This window comes from Petaurus breviceps, unplaced genomic scaffold (genome assembly GCF_028583685.1).
Source record: "Petaurus breviceps papuanus isolate PSGF00001 unplaced genomic scaffold, PetGlider_PUasm1.0 79, whole genome shotgun sequence".
Lineage (NCBI taxonomy): Eukaryota > Metazoa > Chordata > Mammalia > Diprotodontia > Petauridae > Petaurus > Petaurus breviceps.
In genome coordinates, this window is record NW_027186523.1 from 21428434 (window position 1) to 21453407 (window position 24974).

General features: G+C 36.0%; 1 protein-coding gene across 1 annotated transcript; it reads left to right on the top strand.

Annotated features, from left to right (window-relative positions):
• Positions 1-6465: 6465 nt before the first annotated feature.
• Positions 6466-7637, top strand: LOC138175760 (steroid receptor RNA activator 1-like). Its single transcript, XM_069106225.1, is given in 2 exon segments — positions 6466-7203; positions 7205-7637. Coding segments are annotated over 2 exon segments (675 nt in total). The 5' UTR covers positions 6466-6696; the 3' UTR covers positions 7373-7637.
• Positions 7638-24974: the final 17337 nt, after the last annotated feature.

The following is a 24974-nucleotide window of genomic DNA, read 5'->3' on the forward strand; positions in this document are numbered from 1 at the left end:
GAGAGAGAGAGAGAGAGAGAGAGAGAGAGAGAGAGGGAGGGAGAGAGGAAGAATACAAAATGAACTTTTTTTCTTCAGCAGCAGAATGACTGGTTACCTACCCATCTTCACCCCCAACCCCAGGGTCATTTTAAATTAAATTTAAAAGTTCCAATTGCATCTCTAGCTACTTATAAAGAAGTTTGTTTAAATAAAATGTCAAATCACTGTCGAAAGCATAAACACAAGGAAATGTTTAGCCCCTTAGGAGGTAAAAGTGGTAGCAAAATAAAATTTTGGAATATAAAGCTTTTCAGATGTTCTACCAATTTCACAGGGGTATGAGTTCTTTAAAGGAGTGCACATATTAGCATTAATTAGATTTGTAATATATATATATATATATATATATATATATATATATATATATGTTGAGAATGGACAGCTAAAACTGATTTAAATTCCCTAAGCCTCACTGCAACCTCTAGCAGTTATACTGTCTCTCCTGATGACTCTGCCTTGTCTTCAGAAAGTCTTCCTTAAGGTGTATCCTATGATAGGATCATGAGGCTAAGTGGTGTTTATACATGACATGTAGGAAATGATCTCTATGATAGCTTTATTTTAATATGGTTTTAATGGCATTGGGTTGATTATTATGTAAAATTTTCTTCCAATTTTCTACAAATATTTTCCATGTCATGTTTTGAACTGGTCTGTTGTTATTGTTGGAGGGAATTAAGAGATTAGCAATTGGGTGACTGACTAGCTTTAAAAATAAAAATTCAGATTTATGTAGAACTTTTAGGCTTTTAAAACATTTCAAGTAACCATGTAAGGTAATGAATGTAAAAAATGCAGCACTAATTTGACAGATAAGCCAACTGAAGCTCAAGAAGAGACTTAACTAAGGATGTACATTTAGTGTCAGAGTCTAGATGTGACCTCAGGTCTCCTCATCACCATCAACTCCTACTCTAATACTTGCTGTGGCATGAAAATTACCCTAGATTATTAAAGTTTATGCTAATTTAATCAAGTCATACCCTGCTAGAAAGGCCTCAACTATAGTCTTAGTTACACTTACTTTTATTCAAGGGTTGATTTAGTTAAGTTTAGAGGGGATAACCATCAGTTGGTTAGCCACTAAGTAATGAATTCTTTGTCCATTGCAACCTGGGAAATAAGAGGCATGGAGAGGAATGTAATGACTCTCAGTTCTTTATGGACTTACTGTGGCTACATCAAAAAAGAGAGAGATGTTACAAATGATATCATTTTAGATGACACCGAGAAGTATTAACTATTGACACAATAAAAGTGAGATCTTCATCTAGTGGTCTGTGAATTTATATTAAAAGAAGACCTAAAGACATAAATAATGATGTTCTCATGATAAATGAAAACAAGAGGCAATGGGGAATTGCAGTTAAATGGAAGGATGTAGTATGGGTACTGTATGTGAGTGGGGAAAGAGAGGTTCTCAATAAAAGAAGAAATGAAACAAAATAGGGTAATTCAACTTTTATTAGATGTACAGTAAAAGACAAAATAAACCAGAGGGAAATAAATATGATGAAGACAGCTTTGAATTATTAAATACATTAAGTTTATTAAACATATGAATTGAACCTTTTAACTATATTAAACAATTTTACATAATATAAATATGTTGTCAGACATTCAATCTTTTATTCTGTTATTCTTCATCTATGGAAATGTTAATATTTGTTTGTTTTTGTTAAGTTCAGGATTATAAAAGCTAAAAATCATCTTAATTAATCAATAATTTACATTCTATCTAACCATCTTGAATAATTCTTTTCATGCTAAATTTTGCTGGACCAGCTTTCCTATAGTATTTTTGTTAATATTATGTGCTATTTCTTATAGAAATCTTATTTTATAATTGATCTTTTTCTCTTGCTGTAAATGTATCTTCATATATGAAATCATTTTAAGCCAACATAGGCATTAATGTTGAATATTGTATGACTGATTCAGTCATGGTAAATGAGTCATTAAGATGTAAATGGCTGAATCGGCCCTCTCATAGTTGGGTTTGGTGACATTCATAGATTGCTACCACCCAAGTGGTACCACAAACATAGTACTATGCTTCATAGAGATTCAAAAGAACAAGTCAAATTATGACATCAAAACTAGAATAGTAGTCTGCTATGAACCACAAATTCTATTAACTGAAGAAGCAGTATGTACAGATTAAGATTCCATTAACCACTACATTTACACACCAAATCCACTTTAGCTAAACAAACAAAACAGAATAAAACTAACCTTTTCAAATTGAAAATAGAAATGTATTCAAAAGTAAATTGATCACATGGCTCTAGTTTTCATAGGTTAAGTACAAAGGCGAAGGAGAGCAAGCTAAATTCAAAGGAAGAGACGTCTGCCTTTTCTGTCTGGAGAGATCTGTCACCTAAGTAGCATATGCATTGATAGGTGATATTCTTAATTTTGTGATGAACAAATAGTAACTGATGTTTTCTGAAATTCCATTTAGAATCAAAAAGAGTTTAGTATACCTCTAATAATAGCATGTCACTGTGACAACTTTATCACTCTTAAATTCCCATCTGTCCAACAATTAAAAGAATGAAGGATCAAAGTTTAAGTAGCAAAGAAAAATAGAGGAGTGATCCTTTCTCCTCATTGACAACAACTCATATATCCCCTTTCTCTTTATTTTTTTCACTGCCCCCAAAAAATCAATAGCAAGTTTGGCATTCTATCAAGCACTGAAATTTTATATTCCATGGTATAATAAAATCATATAACCTAATGATGACTAATTTTTTGTATGTGGAAAGGGCTCTTATGTTATCACTTTATGACATTTAACCAGTGTTGTTTTCTCCAAAGAGTGTAGTATGTCTGTGAAAGAATGAATGTAAGTGCCAACTAACCAAAACAATATGTGTATTCTATTACTCTTCACATTTGAAGTCTGACAGGATGAGATGGTACCTACCCAAACCACAATATCAGGTTTTCTGTCCAAAAGGATTTTGTTTATTTGAAGCAATATATGGGATTGTGCACGTTTATAAGCTCAAATTACTATAGCCACAGATGGTAGCCACTGAATGTATGCACATTTTACATAGATGCACATGTTTCCAATGATGCTAAACTTAATAATTTATGTATTTTTTTGATACAGCCCATGAGACTGAAAGGCAGCCAAACAGAGCCACATTTAGAAATGTTGCTGATGTAAACTAAATTAAGTTTAGTATAAAATTGGACAAACTTATTTATACTAGAAAAATAATAAACAAAAAAATGAATTTGGTTAGTTCAGATCAAATTCATGTCAGGTTGCAAAGGTAAAAGTCATTCTGAATTTACATATCCAGTGACATAGCAAAACAAAAGAAGAAGAAAATTTATCATTTCATATCATTGGATACTGTCACTTCTGGAAGGATATTAAACTATAAGATATAGAATTTATTTCACTATTAGTAAAATTCATTTCTCTTGAGATGCATGAAGAAAATTTCAATATAAATACAAAGAGAAATCACCATTGAACACCAACAACAAAAACTCTCTTGATTTAGCTCTAAACCTACCTTATCATGCTAAAATTATACCTGTTAGGTCATCTAATATAATATGTATCTGAACATTCTTTACAAATGATCATTCAATATAGACTTGAAGGGCTCTAGTATTAAAGAACCATTCTCTGAGAGGGCCCATTTAGAAGTAGACCCACCCCCTTACTTGGGTGGTCACCCCTCACTTTACCAAACTTAAATAAGCATCAAGATTAATGACTATATAGTTTAGTAACCATATAATAATAAAAGAAAGGAAATCATTATTTGCAACATAGAAATTATAAGAGCCACAGCCACAGTCTCTTTAACTCTAACTATTAGTAATGTTACTACCACTGCTGTTACTGTTACAACGATTACTAAAACAACAGGTAGCATTTATATAGAACTTTGTGGCAACTAGGTGGTGAAGTGCATAGAGTTCATGGCCTGGAGTCAAGAAAATTCATCTTTGTGAGTTTAAACCTGGCTTCAGACTGTTACTAGTTGTGTGACCCTGGGCAACTCACTTAACTCTGCTTCAGTTTCCTCATCTATAAAATGACCTGGAGGAGGAAATAGCTAACCACTGCAGTATTTTTGCCAAGAAAACCCCAAATGGGGAACAAAGAGTTGGACGCAACTAAAATGACTGAACAACAACATATGGCTCCTCAAGGTTTGCAAAATATATTACATATATGATCTCATTTTATCCTCATAACTCCCTTGGAAGATAGAAGCTATTATCATCCCCATCTTGCAGATGAAGTAACTTAGGCAGAGAGATGTCAAATGACTTGCCTAGGGTGCTACCTGCTATATGTCTGTGTCTTGGTTTAAACTCATATCTGCCTGACTCCAGGTGCAGGGATCTATCCACCACACTACCTAACAGCCTCATCATACAACTATCGTCTTAGCAATTCTAGAAACACAGCCTGACCATTTAACTCTTTGAAGATGGCAAAGGCTTTTCTCAAAAGTACCCTTTGCAGTGTTAAAATAAGATTTCATGTTGTTAAGATTGAAAAACAGTTCTCCTAGGGAAGAAGTACTCTTCTTCCTGTTTCTGTAGCTCACTCAGACTTTCCACCATGTCAAGTAGCTCCGAAATGACAGTGAAACCCTTTCTCTCTTCATAGATTCTTTAAACAATGATAGTTGAACCTAACTAAAACTGCACACAATTTTATTACCGTTTTTAAACATGGAACAGAGTCTATGATTTCTGTGGGAGAAGATGTTGAAACTGGTGCTGTACTTGCCTATCTGCCACCACTACCAGTTAATCCTCATTCTTGGACCAAACAAGTATAATTTTTATATAGGATACCCTTTTATATACTTATAAATGGCTTTCATTTCCCCCCTAAGTTTTTTTTAACCTAAAGTATCTCCATTTCTTTCACTGATCTTTACGTGGCGTGCTTAAAACTTTCATTATCATGATTGTTATACCCTACTCTGTTTTCTCTACTCTAGCTTGACAATATCCTTCCTGACATGTGGTGCCCAGTAGCGACTAGAGTACTCAGGGGTGTGTGGAGCATTCAAGGAGGGCTAGCACCTCCGGTGTAAGGCCTTGCTGAGCACTCTTCTGGGCTGCTCATTCAACTTTGGGGTCCACCTGCCACCCAACTCTTACCTATGGCTCCAAGAAGTTCTACGTGTGCATGTACAGAAACCACACTCTGGCAAAACCATTTCTAAAGATGGGCTAAAAAGGTTGAGGACAATTGACAGGCTTCAAATTCAGCCATGAGTTAGGGAATGTCTATCCCCAGCATGTGAATATTTCCCTGGTGAAATGGGGGGGGGGCAGGGTAGATGAGAACAATTTGTTCCAACAACCATGCAGAAAGCTGAAGCCAGCACTGTGGAGCTCTTAGAGCTTGGTCAGGCATCAAAGATGCCAAGGTCATCCACTGCATCTCTGCCCATAGCCAGTCATTTTAACTTTGTCATGCCACTGGACTTCCACAGCTCTAGAAGAGAGAATGAGGCTTATGACATTGTGCAACTATGACTCACTTAAATCCATGACATCACCCAGGATATGACTGGGCCTCTTTGAAAATGAAGAACAAAAAACAAGAGTACTCCAGATGGGATCTCAATAGGGTGCAGAACGCAGGAGCATGATTTCCCTTAGCCTGGACATTCTGATTCTATTACTGCAATCTAAGGTCACATTGATTATTTTCACTGCTAACTCATATTAAGTTCATAGTCACTAAAATTGTGTGGTCTTTTTAGTAAAAAAAATCTTGTTTATCCATGGGTCTTTCCCCATTCTGAATTTTTATGAAGGATTTTCTTTTTACATTCCAGGGTAGTTGTTTTTTTATTTCTGAAATAGAACAAACATTTCCATAATATAGTAGAATAAAAATTGGTGATTGTGCATGAAATTGTAAATATTTTATGTTTATATATTACAAAATATCACGTCATTAAATTCAGCACAACATTCTAGCTTGCTGAAATCTTTTGGTGTCTTATGTAATCTGGTATCTAGATATCTCTTCTACCTTCATGCCATCTGCAGACTTTAGAGGCTTTCCATCTACACTTTCACTTATGTCATTAATAAAAGTGATGAATATACATAATCAAAGACAGATAATGTTAAGCTCAAATAGAAAGAGAGCCACTAAACTGATAAGGATCTCTTAAGGCTAAATATTAACTTAGAAAAGAATATGTTTATACATCTTATTAATGTATCAATATATTAAAATCAGATAGAAACTACATTTAAATCTATTTAGGACCACATTCAGGAGTGTTATGGGTACATATGGCCTGTGGACTGCATGTGTGGCACCTTTGTGCTACAGATAGCCTTTTCCAAACTCTCTTAATCATAATGCCTTTCCTTTGTTATTTCCTCTTTTTCCTCCACAGAGCTTGTCTATGTATACTTGTACAGACATTAGATATGATATCTCAAGACCAAGGTCTTCCTTTGTATCTTCATAGCACAGAGCCTGGTACTCAATAAATGCTTATCAACTAACTGACAGACTGACCTGTGATGCTCTATTAGAGACTGCCTCCCAGGTTGGAATCTATCCACAATGATCATTTTTATGCATCAGATCATTCAACAAGTTTTAAATTCAACAAGACAAGTGAGGCCATGGAGGAGCTGTACGTGAAGCCGGGGAACAAGGATAAAGGCTGGAATGACCCTCCACAATTCTCTTATGGGTTGCAGACCCAGGCTAGCAGTCATAAAAAGACACCCCTCACTAAGAGGATTGCAGCTCCCCAGAATAGTTCTCCAAAAGTGGCTGCCTCAGAGCCTTTTACTGGGGCTCTTCCGGTGGGACCACCACTTCTCCTGACAAAGGCTCCAGGGCCCCTTCTTGGGGGAAGCTCTTCTCCTTCAAGGTTGGAACCTACCAGTTCCCCAGTCACTTGTGCAACAATGCTGGAAGATGTGCTGGGACCCTTGGAACAGGCTTTGGAGGACTGCCGGGCTCATACTCAGAAACAGGTCTTTGATGACATCAGCCAGCACCTAGCCTTGCTTCAGGGACAGTGGAAGAGTGAGAAGCTGTCAGTTCCTGTGAGGAAGAAGATGGCACTGCTGGTGCAAGAACTCAGGAACCACAACTGGGATGGAGCTGATGACATACATCGATCACTGATCACTGGTGGTGGATCATGTGACTGAGGATAGTCAGTGGGTGGTGGGAGTGAAAAGGTTAATTGGAGAAAGGAGGAGCCTGCCTTCAGGAGAAGCTGCTAAGGTGAAGCCTACTACTACAGAGGAGAATGAGGAGGTCTCAGGCCTCTCTACAACTCTGTGACTCCTGATTTTCTTCCTCCCCCATAAGTCCCTATCTCCCCCACTGTTCTAGACCTTGAACTATCTCTGAATTGATCTGGTGGGGTTTGGGGTCTAGGGACTTATGTTTGCTTGGCTTCCTTGACACCAGCAGGAGATAGGGAGTTGGAAGAAGAGAAGGGAGGTTTCTCTTTTTAGCAGAGAAGCTGCTCCAACTCTAACTGGGACTTTGGTCTGATTCTGGGGAGAGAAGACTGTACAAGCAGTTAATTGATTGCTTCTGACATATGCAATTAAATAATAACATCTTGTCTAGTGGTGAAAAATAAATTCAACAAGACATTTTAAAATGTCTTTTCATTTTATCTATATGGTTATCATGAGATACTTTGCTAAATGCAGTGGCAACATGATGAAGAAAATATAGTTCTGCACTCAGAATTGGGAAGAAATCCTACTTGCTCTATGTATGACCTTGAGTAAGTTCTTTAACCTATCTGAGTTTCAATTTCCTCATCTGTAAACTTAGGAAAAGAAAATGGTGAGGAGAGTGCAATGGAAAAGCAGAGTAATGCCGGTTAAGATGGTGTGCAGTGGGGACTATTCTGATAGCTATGAAATGGTGTTTTGAAATGGTGGCAAATTGGAATATGGTGACAGGGTTAGAGCCCTAGTCAGTGTGATACAACTTCTCCTTAAAGTCAAAGAGTTAGAAGGGGCAATATACTAGAAACCATCACAATGATCATTTTGATACATAAGAGAGTAGAACAAATAATGCTCCAAGTTTTAATACTATAAAAAAAGCAAGATACACAAGAATAAATCAGAAATACCAGAAATCTGGAAACATTTCAGTATAGATTATGCTGACTGACCAGTAAAGCAAGCTAACCACAAGTATACATGAAATGTGCTGAAGAATGTATCAGTACTTTATCATAACAGAAATGCAAACAAATCTCCCCAGTTATAGGCAAGGTATTCATATTAATCAATGTTACTATAATCTCCATATCACACTATAACACATACCACTAAAGGGCAATCATAAAAAAGCTTCTTCCTTAAGCTTAGATTAGATTTTTAAAAAGAGAGAGATAAAATTGGAGAGCTATTAAAATATGAAGAGGGAAAAATTGCGGAACTTTTGTCACTGAAAATCTATACTTAGTTCAGACTCCAGAAATTATGCCTAATAATGCAACCAATATTGATGTCTCCAACAATTTTGAAAAAGAGATGGAAGCATTTAGACTTGAATTCCAAAAGGTCTTTTTTGTTTGATAGTATGATTTCAACTTGTAGACCAAGTACCAAAATACAGTAATTAAAAATATGGCATATGCCATAACTATTGTGAATGAATGCATTATCCCATAGGATTTGATACAGTGTGTAAAATCATTTAAAAGAGTGTACACAGGGTAGAATTATCAGGGACTATCCCTAAGGATAGGTGACAAGTGTCACAGGCAAATTGAGAATGCTCTTGTAGGTGGACAAAACATCACTGGAAAATTATCAGGAGAAAACTCAAATACTATATTGTTCAGGCAAAGGAAACATATGGAAAGGAATATGAAAAATAATAGCATATATATCAGACATTCTGGGTTTCTTTAATTAGCTTTTGAAAGCAAAAGACTAAAGTTTAAGGTAATATGAAGAGTCGAGAAAGAATAACATCATTGAACATCAATCAATAACTTTACTATAAAACTCTGCTTAAGAAATCCAAGGCAAGAGGTACCCCCCCAAAAAATTGGGATGTGGAATATTTCTGGATGTTTACATGATGGCCACAAGAAGTCTAACACAACAAAGGCACTAGTTGTCTCAAATAGGAATCAGAAGGCTCTTATACAACTAATATAATGAAGGACAGAACAGTTATATCGAGGGAGGTGACCAAAATTCAAGTTTATCTTCAAAACTCAAATGCAGCAGGAATGGAGAAGATGCACAGTTATTATTTCAAAAATGCCTCACATGATCCATTTATTGCCAGAAAAGGGTTGTACTAGTCTCCTCTCAGATATAAGCCCTATTCTACCTTTCTTAGATGAAGGCTTCACATATCTATTATCAAAAGATGAGAAAACTGGAGGACTATGTACATATAGCCCAATTATGTATTTATACAAACATTCACAGCTTGTACCACTAAAAAGATATTTATAAAAACTAGCAAGAAAACAGTATGTTGGTGTAAAGAATGTAAAATGGTGTGTCTAAAGTCACAGCTGTGTACAGATCAATTTAGCAATTACTGGTTTAAAGGGGAGGAGGAGTGGGGGGGGCGGGGCTGCCGAGGACATACAGTACTTTCAGCAAAGAGCTGGTGAGCATGCATTGCATACTTGGCTGATGCAATTCCCATAAGGAAAAGGCTTGCTTCTAGGAAGGCACACGCACAAAAAAAACAAAAACAAAAAAAACAGAGGGGCCTATAGCTGGTTCTGTTCTGAAGAGGAGCCTTTTTTGATTTGCTAAGGGTCAGGAACTAGAGTAAATTCAAAAGGCACTACCCAATTAAAGTGAATCTCTTAGCCTGAATCTTCCGGGCTTGACTGATGTTAGAACACTGGTGTTTGAGTTGCTCTGGGTCTCAAAGCAGTGGAAGTGTTTCAGGACGTCTCTTTACTGGGGAAGGCATAAAGCTGAGAGAGCATGGTCCTGCTGTTGCTTCTGTCTCTGTTGTATCTATTCTTTCTGCTTTTAGGTGAAAGTTATGGGAGATACCTATGATCTTATAAGTTTCCAAAGGTCAGAAGAGGGAGCCTTCAGAATGTGGGAGCTGGAGTCCTAACAAATTCCATTTTCATCTGCAGCATGGCCAATAGATGGATGAATCCCCATCTCTACTACTGCTGGGCTGGGTTAAGAAGTTCAGTTTGGACTTTTTTCCTCACTTCTGGCTTCTGGCTCCTGAACTTCTTTTGAGGCTCACAAGCTTGTAGCCATCTCCCTTTCTCCTTTAGGAAACAGAAACAGAAGCAATGACAGGGCCATGTGCTCTCAGGTTTATGCCACATTCAGGGGGCCTGAGTCCCTTCCTTCACCCACTACTTCATCCTTCAGATTCCAACACCAGTTGAGCTGGATGAAGTCAGATCAAGAGATGAGCTTTGTTTGGACAATGCCTTCTGAATATACCCTGTTTTAGTTACTCAGTTGAAGGAAAAGGCTAAATATTTCACAGGCTAAAACCAGTTCTAGAATGTGCATTCTCCAAACTGGGGAGCATGGTCTTTCCATTATGAAAGGCATCATCATGTCTTTGTGAAAAAAGGCTTTCCATCCCCTTCCAAAAAGTGATTCTGGAAATTGTTCACACTGTACATACTCTCTAACCCCCATGACTTTGTGTTAAGTTACCCCAAAGTGATATAACATTTATACTGATTTTATTGATCATTATGAAATCATTTTGTATCAGTTCTTTATTCTGTGACCAATCAATATCAGTAAACATTTGTTAAGCACTAGGCACTGTGCTAAGTGCTGGCATGAATTAATGGTTCCGAAAAAATAGAACTCTAGAGTATTTAATGTCAACATGGATAACTGTTCTCTATCTAAAATATTACACTTGGACAATAATGTCAAGAACAATTGATATAAAACATGGCTTTTTTTAGGGAGACACTTTAAAATTATGGTTCTGCCTAGCCATAAATATATTGTAATCTTTCCACAAGAGAACAAAGTATGATTTTCAAATAAAAGAGTTAACCCAAAATATCTTATTAATCACCAACATTATTAAGTTATATAGCTTTGTCCAAAGTTACATAGCTCCTCCAAAAAATAAATTTAAGAGGTTCCCTCAGCTCATAGACATTTTCTCTAATGATAGAAAAACTTCATTGCCCTTGGTAAGTATAAAATTCTCAAAATACACCATGGGAAGGTAGCGATTGAAGACTTTAAATTTAAACCCCAAGGTCACATAGAACCAGAGCATGATAGTAATACTTAAAAATAATTCATATCTTCAAGGCAAATCTATTGTTGTTTGTCCTTAATTCTCAAAGAGGACCAATGACATCATGAGGTTAATGTCTTGATTTGTGCCTGAACTGACTTTCAGTGAAGCAGAGCTGTACAAAATCATCAGCCTCATTCTCTGCCCCTCCCCCCTCCAATCAAGGAAGGTCAGTGACAAGACATAGATAAGTCAAGATATCTGTCCTGGATGTAGTGGGTGACCTTCTAAATTAAGGTTTTTCCCAAGCCTCAGTTTGTCTAAGGCAACCCATTCAATGACTAAGGACTAGGTAAAAATTGAGACAAAAGAAGGCCTAATTTACCATCACAAAAATCTAGGAGGGGAAGACCCTCTAAGTTTCTGACAAGCACAGAAAACAATTATTATTTACACTCATTCTAAACCATTTAAATCTAAACAATGAGCCACTGAGGCTTGGGTTAAGGATTATTATTGACCATTCCATAAAAACTAGACTGATTTGGCTTTAAAGGCATAACCAAGTGGCAATTTTGAAATAAAATGGGCATTATTCCAGAGCTGTGTCAAGAAAGCATAAATGAAAACTGAACAGGACAAAAAGCAAATTGTCCCAATTTTTTTTTGAGGGGGAATGAATAAGAAATAAAATTTAAATTTTTAAAGAATCTAGCCAAGCCCCAAAATAGGTGACCAAAAATTATATTCCCATGGACAGATCACCCACATATAAGGATATAGTGCCCCACATGAAGAGAGGGACCACATGTGCCACCAAATGTCCTGATGTTTAACCTTCTATTGATTATTGAAAGTCCTTTGATTCAGTTCTGCATTCATAATTCATTAATGTTCTAAAATATGTAAGATAAGTCTAAGCTTAGGGATAATTCTGGAGTTTGTGAGGACTATATGGAAAATTGTTCTCTATTTTAAAAACAATGCCAAAATAGCAATATTAAGAACTATTGGCATAGTATGGCGTTTTTCCAGGGAAACTGCCTAGGCACATTATGATTCTGCCTCACCATAAATTCATGAAGATTTTTTTTCCTATTAAAAAACAAAACAAAAAAACCCCAAAACTAAAAATGACTTCTAGAATAAAAAAAGGAGTTGAACTAACTTTATTCATCACTTGAAGTATATGGAAAATATTAAGCTATATGTAACCATGGATGAATATTCTAGAGTTTTTTCATCTTGTGGAATCTTTCTCCAAGGGTATCAAAATGTTATTTAAACTTGCTAAATGTAAAGTTCTTAATGTTTGTTAAAGAATGATAGAAAAAAGAAGGCTCTGAATTTGAATTCTCATTACTCTGTTTACCTCTGAAGTTGTACCAAAAACACTTTCAGTGATCCTATAGAAAATAAGTTTACAACTTAATACTTTTATTAAACTATTAAAGGTAATTATTTTATGTATCTCTACTGTATTGTGTAGAATAGTAAATACAAATGAATAATAGCAAGATAGTAACTTGTCCCAGGACCATTTCTCTCTGAACTACATAAAATGAAATGAGAAGAATATAGTAATATTAAAAGTGATGATGATGATGATAACTGATGGGAAGTTTCTATCTTATTATGTCTGGGCTTGGGAATCTTTTAAGGAAAAATATTTAATTTAATTTAAAAGAGCCAGAAGAGTATACGTGTGAACAACTGATATCTTTGGGTTTTCAATAAAAAAAAACTCATTTGTGTATATACATATGTATGTATATGTATATATACACATGTGATAATTTGTGTGAGTTAGTACATTATAATAGGATTTTTTAATTATCTTCACAAGTCCCTTGAGGAGGGAGGACCCAGTGGAATTTTTAATCTTTCACTAGTGCATGAGTTCAGTAAATTTATAAGATTCATTGACTGTTTCTTTGTAATGTTAATGGGATTTAAGATCTTCCCCTGCCCATTAAGAGGCCTCACATGGGGCCCATTAAGGAAGGGAAGCTTGCTTAGGGGAGGCTTGCTTGTAGGAAGGTTTTCACACTTTTCATTAATTTCTAATTAGGCACTGAATCATAAGGGTTTTGATGTCCTCTTGCTCTAAAAAAAGGGTATATATACTCTGAGCTTAGCATTTTGCTTTGGGGCTCACTCAATGGAAGAGTGTTCTTGTGATCTGATCAAATCTGGGTATCCATTAAGGGGCACCCTCTACCCCAACCCCTTCCATTTGAAAAACCCAGATGTTGGTGCTTCTCTCTCTGGTAACTATGTATGTACTGCCTTGGCCAGACAATTGAGTCTGTCTGTTGATCTGTGCTAATTTCTCAGACAGTTAGAAGCCCTGTCTGTTGGTCTTTATTTCTCTGCTTGTATTTTCCTTTGTTTAGATTTTCTCTAAAGTTCGGGGTGCTGACTTTCCCCCTGAACTAATGAATGTAATTGAAAAGATTGTTGACTCCTTGAACAGCTGTTTCTCCTAGTAAAGCAGGTCTAAGAACCTTTGTTAGCAGTCATCCTGGGTATGCCAGTGTAGTTGCCACTATACTCTATCAAAGAAAGAGCCTAGCCCTGACAGGGAAAGGTCTACCAAAAAGAAACAGGAGAAAATCATAGTTACAGCAAGTCAACAGTAGTGGGAAAATTTGCCAGAGAGGCACAGTGACTAACGGGAGATTCCCAATTAGGGGTCCCAAGAGGATACACTACACACTTTGTTCCTTGTGGGTGGTGGTAGAGGGAAGATACATGAAAACTCCAAACTTAAGCTCTGCTGGCCATCAGTCATATAGATTTTTTTTTTCACTAGTACCTAACCCACCATCTATTAAAGACATATGAGTAAACACATAGGTAGACACATTCACTTATTTTGGCTAAAATAGTTATGTCTGTTTGCTAAAGTAAGTCAAAATCACAACCACGAAACTAAGTTCTACTAATTGCTAAACTTAAAAGCATTACTTTAACCTCACATGTACATATTTTGAAAAAAAAAAGTTTAACAATTTTGTACTTAGATATCCCATAATCAGATGATCTATAATTTAAAATGAATACCTGTTTAACTTCTAAAAAAAAGAAATTCCTTTAGTATTTGAAAATTTTACTTTTATTATGGCCAATATTTTAGCCAAGTCTACAACTCTACCTAATACGCTGTGCAAGTCGTTAGTACATGTGGTTTTATTTAACAGATATTTTACTTGAAAAGTGATCACTTGGAATAAAATTGCTATAAATGGGGTGGGAAAGAAAAATACCTAAAGTAAATAATAAATACTGCATGCCATGCAAAATTCCAATATAAATCCATAAAGAACATTTTGAAAAATACCTTTATTATTCTAACTTGGATACTTTAATGTTGTTCTTACTTCTTATACTTCAATGATGACTATCATTAATGCTATGATTATCTTGAAAGGTAGTGTGTCATAGTAGATAGAGAGCTGAAATCAAAATCAAAAAGACCTGAACCGAGCTTCTATGCCAAACACCTATTCTCTCTGAGACTGGGCAAGTCACCAAACACCTCAGTGTCTTAAGAAACTCTCTATGACTAAAAGTTGCAGAGAAGTTTCTGCCTTTACTGATAGAGGGGGTTTTCTCACCTGAGAGTTCTCTATAACAGTGAAATCATAGATCCAGTACCAATCTCAGTCATTACCATTGGCATTTTAGCCATTTATCTCCTCTGCCAACCCAAATTAAGATCTTATCCCTTCAGTCTTTTTGAGTATCTGTACTCTGAAAAAAAAAACTCTGGTTACCAACCTTCTTGTAATGAACCTTTATAAAGTTGTTAGATTGAACTTAAATAAATGGAAATACTGATTTAAAAAAAAGAGAGAATCCTTTGTGGGAGCCATCCTCAAAAACTGTCCATGTTGTTAAATACTACTAAAGCTTATGAGGCAGTCAGATAGTCTTCAGGTTTATCCAGTCAGTTCTGAAACTCTATGACCAAGCTGTCTTAATTACTAAGTGAATGAATTAAAATTTAATTCAATCCATTATATCTAGTCACATTCAGGCATCACTTTGTGTCCTACACAGCCATCCACCAAAGACACTAGGACCTACCCATACTGGGAATTATCCCATCTGTCGTGCTGCCTTGATTATTTCTTCTTCCTTTCTTTGTACCTCTTACTTTCCCAAGAACCAGTTAGGTAGAGTATTGGATAGCACACTGGACAGGGTGTCAGGAAAGTTCCTTTAACAAAGATTGTACACAATTCATAAAGCATCCCTGTCTACTGCTAGTGTAAAGCATAGGATAACTTAGCACTTGATCACTTTGGCAATTACCAAGACCATGGCTCTTCTAGCTGGCTCCCTACAACTCAGTGCTGAAGGGTGCTTTGGGGATGTTAAGTTACTGAATCCTATTTAAGTCCTAATAATGCACACTTATGAGAGTTTGTGATCCATATTGTACACTGAGTGAACAGAGTGTTATACATGGAGTCCAGAAGACCTGAGGTTGAAGTCCAACTCATGTATCTACTACTTTTGTGATGTCATGCAAGTCACCTCTCTCAGTCTATGTCCTTATCTATAAAATGGGTATAATAATAACACTTTATAGGCTTTCTCTGAGGATCAAATGAGATAATATATATATATGTAAGTATTAAGCTCTTTACAAACCTTTAAGCATCACATAAATATTGGCTATTACAACAACTACTACTCTTGCTGGAGGAACAATAATAAAATTAATATTGCCATTGCAATTGAAAAGGGGAAGATGATCTCATTTCCTATGGTTCTTCCCCTGAGAACTCCTCATTGGGTTGGAGTCCTTTTCCTAAGCTATAGGACTCAGAATTGGTGACATGGAGTAAGTAGGTGTTATTAGTATCTACATTTTACAGATGAGAAACCTGAAAAAATATAGGTTAATTGCCTTGACCAGGGTCACATAGATAGTAAATGGCTGAGGCAGGATTTGAACTTAGGTCTTCCTGATTCCAAGCCCAGTGCTTTCTCCAAGGTGCCATCTAGTTTGTTAAACATGTGTGTATATGTATATGTATGTATGTACATTTATGTGTATATGCATATTCATGTTTAAAATACATTTTATTGATCTTTTGTTTTTCATAACATATTTTTCACCATATCCTTTTCTTCCTCCCCATACCTTTTGTATGGGTAAAGTCATAGTAAAAACTGGCTATAATTTGTCAGTTTTTAAATTTTGGATGTTGTGTGTGTTTTCTTAAAAATCCTTTGGCCCATAACTGAATTAATTGAAGCTATTTTTAATTGAATTTTTTTTATTAATCTGGAAATTTATACCTTCTTTCCTGCTTTATCCCAAAAGCTTTACATTTTACCTTTTGATACAATTTTTAAATGGTTAAATTATTGCTATTTAGGAATTGGCTTGTGTAATGGTAAGGGAATTTGAAGATCTTCCTGACCTTTAATGGGCCTCATTTAGAGCCCAACAAGAGAAATTTGCTTAGGGGGAAGCTTGTTTTTCAGGAAGGCAAACCCTTTGTTGCTTTGTAATTAGGCAATGGGTCACAAAGGTTGTGATGTTCTCTGACCCAAGAGAAGGATATACATACATACACATATATACACATAAATATACATACATGCACACATACACATACATATATAGTATATACATACACACACACACACACACACCCTGACATGAGGTTTTGTTTTGGGGCTTACTTATGGGAAGAGTTGTATGATTTGGCCAGATGAGACTCTGGGCAGCCAGGCCTCCAGCTTTGAAAACCCAGATGTTGGTGCTTCTCTCTCTGGTAACTAACTATGTATGTAATGGTCAGATGGGTATAAACCCTGTCTGTTGGTCTGTTGAATTGTGTTATTTTCTCTGTATTTTTTGTCTGCTTGTAATTTCTGTTTGTATTCTCTGAAATTCAGGGTGCTGACTTTTTCCCCTGAACTAAGTTAATGATATCTGTGTTTGATTAAAGCAAGATTGTTAACCTCCTTTTGAGTTGCTTTCTTTTAGAAAAGCAGATGCTAGCAGCCATCCTGGGTGTGCTAGGGTGTTTGCTGATACAGCTTGTCTTTCTATACTTTTAAATTAGGCTTCTAAATGAAATTAAATTGCAGATCTGTAAAGAATCAAGGTTCTCAGGATATCATAGGGTTTCAGATATATCTTTTTGTTTTCCAAAATGACCTCAGGATAATGAATGGGAATTATAACTTTGGATGGTTACATGGAAAGAAGAATCAATTAAAATGGCAAGTAGGAAGAAATTACAAAACCAGTTCAGATTCTAGAGACTAAATGTAGAATGGTATAGTATGTAATGGTATGTTATAATACAGTATAGTATAGTATAGCATAGTATAGTATAGTATGTGATATAAATTTTAAAAATGAAATATTCATGCTCTGAAGAATTACATTCAATAGTGTGGTTTAGGATCACAGGATTGTAGACATAGCTAGAAGGGACTTGAATCATCTAATGCATTTCCCTCATTATATAGAAAGAGACAAGTGAGGCACAGAAAAATCATGTAATTTGTCCAATGCCACACAGGTATATGGCATCAGAGATAACATTTGAACCCAATCACTGTGGCTCCTGAGCCACTATTCTTAATAATAATGATGATGATGAACATTTTTTCAAGTAATAATTGATTTTAACTCTATCCCACCCTCCAACAACCACTTTAAAAAAGAAAGAAAAAGAAAACAAAATTCTTATAACTAAATGCATAATCAAATAAAATAAATCCCCTATTTGGATATTTTTTTAAATCTCATTCAGCAACTAGAGCTCATCACTTTGTTGTCAGTAGGTGGGTAACAAATTTCACCATCTGTGCCCTGGCATCATGTTTGATCATTGCTTTGTCTAGAGTTAAGGCTTTCAGAGTTTGTTTTTCAACATTGTTATTATTTTGTAAATTATTCTCCTGTTTCTGCTCATTTCATGTTTTATCAGTTCATACAAATTTTTCCAGGTTTCTTTGAAACTGTTCTCTTTGTCTTTTCTTACAGCCATAATAGTGTCATATTACATTCATATGTTATAATTTGTATACCCATTCCCCAAGTGATGAACACCTATATTATTTCCAGTTTTTTCCCACTACAGAACAAGAAGCTGTAATTATATATATATATACACATACACACACACACACACACACACACACACACATATATATATATACATTTTTTTTTTTTATGTAGGACATAGGCCTAGTAATACTATTCCTGGGCACAGTGTTTGTGAAATTCAGTGTCTTGTTGAGCATTGTTCCAAATTGTTTCCCAGAATGGTAACATAAATTTGAAACTCCATCAACAGTGTATCAGTGTTCCAGTTTTACTGTACCTTCTCCAACACATGCTACTGTTTTTTTTTTCTTTGACAATCTGATGAATATGAACTGTAACCTCAGAGCTGCTTTAACTTGCATTTCTTTAATTATTAGTGATTAGAATAATTTTCCCAAGTGGCTATTGATAGCTCTAATGTCTTCCTGAGAAAACTGTTTATGCCCTTTGATCATTTATCAGTTGGGGAATGTGAGCTAGTGCTCTTTTCAACATGCCATGGTAATAATTATAACAATGATGATACTGAGAGCTAGCATTTATATATTGCTTTATGTCTGCAAAGTGATTTACATTACTTATCTCATAGAGTCAGTCCTGGGAGTTAGGTATCATTATAATGATTACTATTTTTAAAATGAGGAAACAATGGAAAAGGTAGGTTTAGTCACATGCCCAGGGTCACAAAATCAATTTGGATCATTTACTTTTTTAAAACTGCACTGTATGATCTACAGCAGATGATTGAATGAAGGGAAGATGGAGATCCATAGAACCAAAGAATAATAGATCAATGGAACTGGAAGGAATCTAAGAGGTTATCTAGTCCAATTTTAACTTTTTTTTAAAGGAGGAAACACACTAAGAGAGGTTGTGGCTTATTAACATTGCTATTTAAAAGCAATGACCAAGACTCAGAGACCCTGTCACACAGTCTAGTTTTCTTTCTTTCTCCTATACTAATTCAATTCAATTGATATTTATTATGCTCTTTCCTGTGCAAATAAAATGGGTACACAAAAATAAAGTTTCCAATGTACTAGAGGATATGATGCCTGAGCTGATGAGTAAAAGCAAAAAAAAAAAAATTGAAAACAGACCACTAATAAGTAGGAGGTTCTGAAAAAGTTTTTCTTGGCTATGAGGTAGTACCTACCTGAGAAGAACTTTGAAGGGAGCTATGGATTCAAAGAGGCAGAGTTGAGGAAGGAATGTCTTCCAGGCATGGGGACTTGCCTATGCAAAGACACCAGTGAGTCACAATATGGAATCCTGACTTTGAGGAAGAGCAAGTGGACCAACTTGGCCTACAGCATTTAAAGGAAAGTAATGAGAAATACACCTGAAAAAATGGAAAGAAACCATGATCATGAAGGGCTTTAAATGCCAAGTTGAGGAGTTTTGCATTTAGTTGTCATCAGACTCCTGGCACATATCCAGACCACATGATATGGTGTCTTTCCACATGGAGAGCATGGGAGCCTGGTTTTAGGGGAATCCTGGCAACATGTGAGGGAAGTATATGTGTGTGCGCACATTTTGTAACTGTTGCTGACTGCTCTGCCACTAGTTTAGAGCCCTATTTCTTTTTCTCCCCCTGGATGCATAACCACTGTAGGCATCTTTCCAAGATCTTTCTCTCCTCAGTGGCCTCTCCTTAAAAAGAGCCTCAAACCACCTGTGTCTTCTCTTAAAGTTGGAAGCTAGAAAACACACACACACCTCCTTTTCCAATAACTCACCAACCCTGACAGCCTTACTGGCAAGGAGTAGCCAAATAATAATTTTCTCCATGAATGAAAAGAGTCTTATTTGAATACCCAAGCTTAAGCCCTGAGTTACATTTCAAAGATCCTCCACAAGTCATGCATTGCCCATACAAGTTATGTGTATATCTATATAGGTTTGTTTAAATGAAAGTTGAAGAGAGATATGAATAGATATCACTGGAATCTTCCCCATCCCTCTCCAAAGGAAACATGATTCCTACCTGGAGGGGAACAGGAGACTGGGGTCATATGTCTCAATCTACTCCTCCAAAAAAGGATAATGAAGTGGAATCACATTTGTCTCTAAATATTGTTAGTGTGGGGGAAATATTGTGAGTTCAAAACTCTCTTTTGTTCACTATCCCATGATAGAACAATGCCCCAAGTCTTAACTGAAGGCTTGAATCTTTTTCCCAAAAAAAGTTAGTTATACAAAATCCATCAATAATATTGAATAGTGGGGCGGCTAGGTGGCGCAGTGAGTAAAGTGCCGGCCCCAGAGTCAGGAGTACCTGAGTTTGGTTCCGGCCTGAGACACTTAACACCCCCCCCCCACACACACACACACACACAAAACTAGCCATGTAACCTTGGGCAAGTTACCTAACCCCAATTGCTCTCCACAAGGCAATAATAATAACAATAATAATAATAATAATATTGAAAAGCAAAAAAACTCATTTATCCAAGGTGATAGCAAATACAAATCAGAAATGATATGAAGATCAAAATAAACTAGACAATACAAAATGTGAATGAACTCTCCTTTTGAGAGTAAGATGTCTGCTCAACTGACATGCAGAGAGATTCCTCAGTCTTACCCAAAGGGAAATTCCCCAAAGTCTCTGTTGTGGCAAATTGGAAATAAGGAACATGTCTAGGCACTGGTTCCTCTACATTCTGGCATCTTTCCAAAGTCTTCCTCTCCCTCTAGGGGCATCTCCCTAAAGAGAACATGGAACCATGTGTCTTTAGAAACCAGAAGATAAACTTAGGCAAGAAGTTTTGAGTAATCATTCTTTCCCCCAGTGAAGAGAGTCTCATACAAATGTCCAGGCTTGAAACTAAGGTTATAGATGTAATAGGAAAGTGTGGTGGTACAGTTAATAGAGAGCTGGTCTTAGCATCAGAAAGACCTGAGGTCAAGTCAACTGTCAAAGATTATGAATTGCAGAACAGGTGCCAGTCTGTGTTGGTAGAGAGTCTTTACTCACTGGAGAGTCTCAATTCATATGGAACCACAATTCTGATCTAAAAATAAAATAGGAAATCACTGACAATTTTTGCGTAGATAAATCTGATTAATATCTTAGCAATATTCCTTAGGCAAATTAGAGGATGGACTTGCAGGAGCAGAAATGAAGTAGGGAGAAAAATTAATTGACTGTTGTAATAGTCCAGACCAGAAGTGATGAATGCCTGAAATAAAATCAAAGAAAATAAGGACAAAGAGAAGGACAGCAGATCTGACAATTAGGAGATATTGGAGAAAGCAGTTTCAATCTGTGGTGGGAAGAGCTGCTACTTTTAAAAGACATTGGTTGATGAGAACATGGAAGCAAAAAGTATCAAATAGGAAACCCTCATGAGTCCTCAAAGCCACAGGTGGCCCTCTACGTCCTCAGGTGTGACCCTTTGCCTGAACCCAAACTTCACAGAGCAAATCCTTGTATTAAATATTAATCTTTTATGTGTTTTTACAATGAAGGGAAAGGTAAGAGAAATGGCAACAGTTTGAGCGGACATCAGGATCAAATTTACTTATTCAGGAAACTTTTATTAAGAACCAAAAACTATGGAAAATACTAACTTAGACTTTAAGGTAATTTAAAAGTAAAGCATCTTGAAAATTATAGACAGGCATATTTCAACTCAATACAATGAAGGATTTCTAAACAATTCGAGCTATGTAAACACAGAATTAAGGCAGCTAGAATTAAGGCAATATTCTGTCAGTTGATGGAATGCTAAGCCTGACTTCAGAAAGACCTGAGTTCAAATCCAACCTCAGATACTTACTAGCTGTGTGACCCTGGGCAAGTCATTTAACCTCTGTTTGCCTTATTCCATTGGAGAATGTGATGGCAAACCACTCCCCTGTCTTTGCCAAGGAACCTCCCTGGACAGTCTGGTCCATGGGGTCAACAAAGAGTCAGGCTCAGCAACAATAAACATGGAATTGGTTGTTTTTTGGGACAATTAGCTGTCTTATGAGAACCTTAGTGCTCAATCAATGGGTATGTATTTAAAAGCAAAGACTGAACAGTACTTTTGGGGATGCTGAGGAAAGAACTTATGTTTCAGCTAAACATAAAACTAGAAGCCCTCTAAAGTCATTTCTCATTTTGTGCTATTATAATTTTCTGAATCTACAAATTAGATATTATTCAGTCACTGGTTTTGTTGGCTTGCAAAAATAATAGAGATTTCATTTTTCTTTTTCTTTCTCTCAATTAGAGAATTGGTTTCCTTTTTTGCAACATGAGAGGGGTGGACTGTGTGGTATCTATGAACCTTTCAAGATAAAAAAAATTCTGTATTTAACTTAACTTCTGAGTTAACCATTACACTTTGAGCAAAAGGTATTTGCTTGATCAGCAAATATTTCATGCAATTTTTATCTAAATTTTAAGCCTTTCCCAAATGGAACCTTGCTATACTTAGAGTCAGAAAGACATGCATTTGAATCTTGCCTTAGATTCTTACTAACTGTGGAACTCTGGCTTAGTCATTTAATATCTTTGGACCTCACTTTGTCCATCAGTAAAATTAGGGGAATAGACTTAATAATCTCAAAGGTCCTTTTCCAGCTCTATTTAAATGGTCCTGTGACCCCAGGATATTCATGTGCAATGTGATGAAATTGAATATTTGAATGAGTTATTAATACCCCCTTTCTAAACAGAGGGATGGAGAAGTAAAAGCAAATAAGAAATATTTGCAGTCTTCCTTTAAGAAAAATTAAGATATATTTTCTTTTACAAATGGAAAATAACCATCAGCAATGGTCAAGAAAATAGTAAGGGGATAAATACAGTAGGAATATCATATATCTATTTTCCTCATATTTGTGGTAATCTATGGTTTAAATTTGTCCAAAAGAGACTTCACTCTTTAAGAAAGAAATTCCATCTAATGAATTTATTTGGAAGGCATTTGATGGCATCTGCCACAATATGTGGGACATTTTGGAAGGTCTTCCCCTAAATTATGGGACACTGGTTTGGTTGTGGCTGAGCAGCTGCTTATAACAGTGAACAAAGCAGAAGGCTTGGAGCAACAGTTTGGTCCCTCTATAGACCTGTTTCTTTTCAGTCATACCACTAAGGAATGGCTTAGCATAACTCATGGTCATGGGTAGTTTAATAGGGTAAAGCTTATCATTTGTGAACTTGAACAAAAAAGCCACAAGAGGGCATGTTTTTTCTTGATTTCATCACCTTTATACAAATAATGAATGCTTGCATTGATTAACTATGATTAGATTTCTCTTCCCCTACTATTTTATTGGGGGCAGACAGCGGATAGAGTGCTGGGTCTGGAGTCAACAAGACTCATTTTCCTGAGTTCAAATCTGGCTTTACTTGCTGTATGACCCTGGGCAACTCATTTACTATGTTTGACTCACTTTTCTTCATCTGTAAAATGAGCTGGAGAAAAAAAATGACAAACCACTTCAGTATCTTTGCCAAGAAAACCTCAAATAGGGTCACAAAGAGTTGGACATGACTGAAATAATGACTATTTTATATGAAGAATAAAATCTAATGAAACTCTATCTCTTTGAGACAGTCTAACATAATGGAAAGAATTCTGGACCTGGAATCAGGAAACTGATGTTCTAGTCCACAGTAAGGTATGTGACCTTGGGCAATTCACATGACATTACAGGACCACAGGTTCTTCATCTATAAAATAAGAATGCTTGAACTACCTGCTTGACAAGATTGTTGTGAGGGGAGTGATTTGTAAGCCCTAAAATGGTGTAGAAATTTGAGTTGTTACCGAGCCAAACTGAGATTGGCATATCAGCATTAATGAAAAACAGCTTTAAAAAGTTTTTGTTTTTCATGCTGAAAAGGGAAATTGCTGTTTTTCCTCTTTTGTATGGATTTGTGACAATTCAGAAATATTTGTCTTAACAGTTTGAAATTTAGTACTATTTCATATATAATACATATGTATAAATCTATGTGCACAAGGATGTAACATATAGTATACAATATATAATTCTTTAAGGTTTCCAAAGTATCTTACAAGTATTACCTCATTTTATTATCACAACAACCCTGGGAGGTGGGTGCTATTATTCTTATTTCCATTTTAGAGATTCAGAAATTGAGGCAGACAGAGTTCACATAAAAAAGAAATGGAAAACCAAAAATGTCTGAGACTGTGAGTTGCACTAAGGTCTTGATTCCAGGTCCTAGGCCACTGAACCATCTAGCTTCCATACATAAACATTTAGATTATTAAAAACACTTTCTTTTGCCTCTAAATGGTCCAAAGCAATAGTAACTGTGGACTTTTCTATCTTGCAGAACTGGTACCATCCTTTAGGAAGTGCTCAGAGTTCTGTGAAACTCTTTTTTTTTTCCTTCCTGAAGAATTGAGGTTCAGGCAAATAGGGTTGGGATTTGTTTTTATTTTTGTTTTTGACTTGATATTCCTGCTGAATTTAATTATTTACCATATCTGATCCCAGCTAAGAAAATGTAACCTTTATTTTCAGGCTTTCAAGTCTGAAAAGTATTTTATTTTCTTAAAAGAAAATAAAACAAAACAAAGCAAAGCAAATTATCTGTGTAATGGATAGTGCACCAGTCTTAAAGACAGG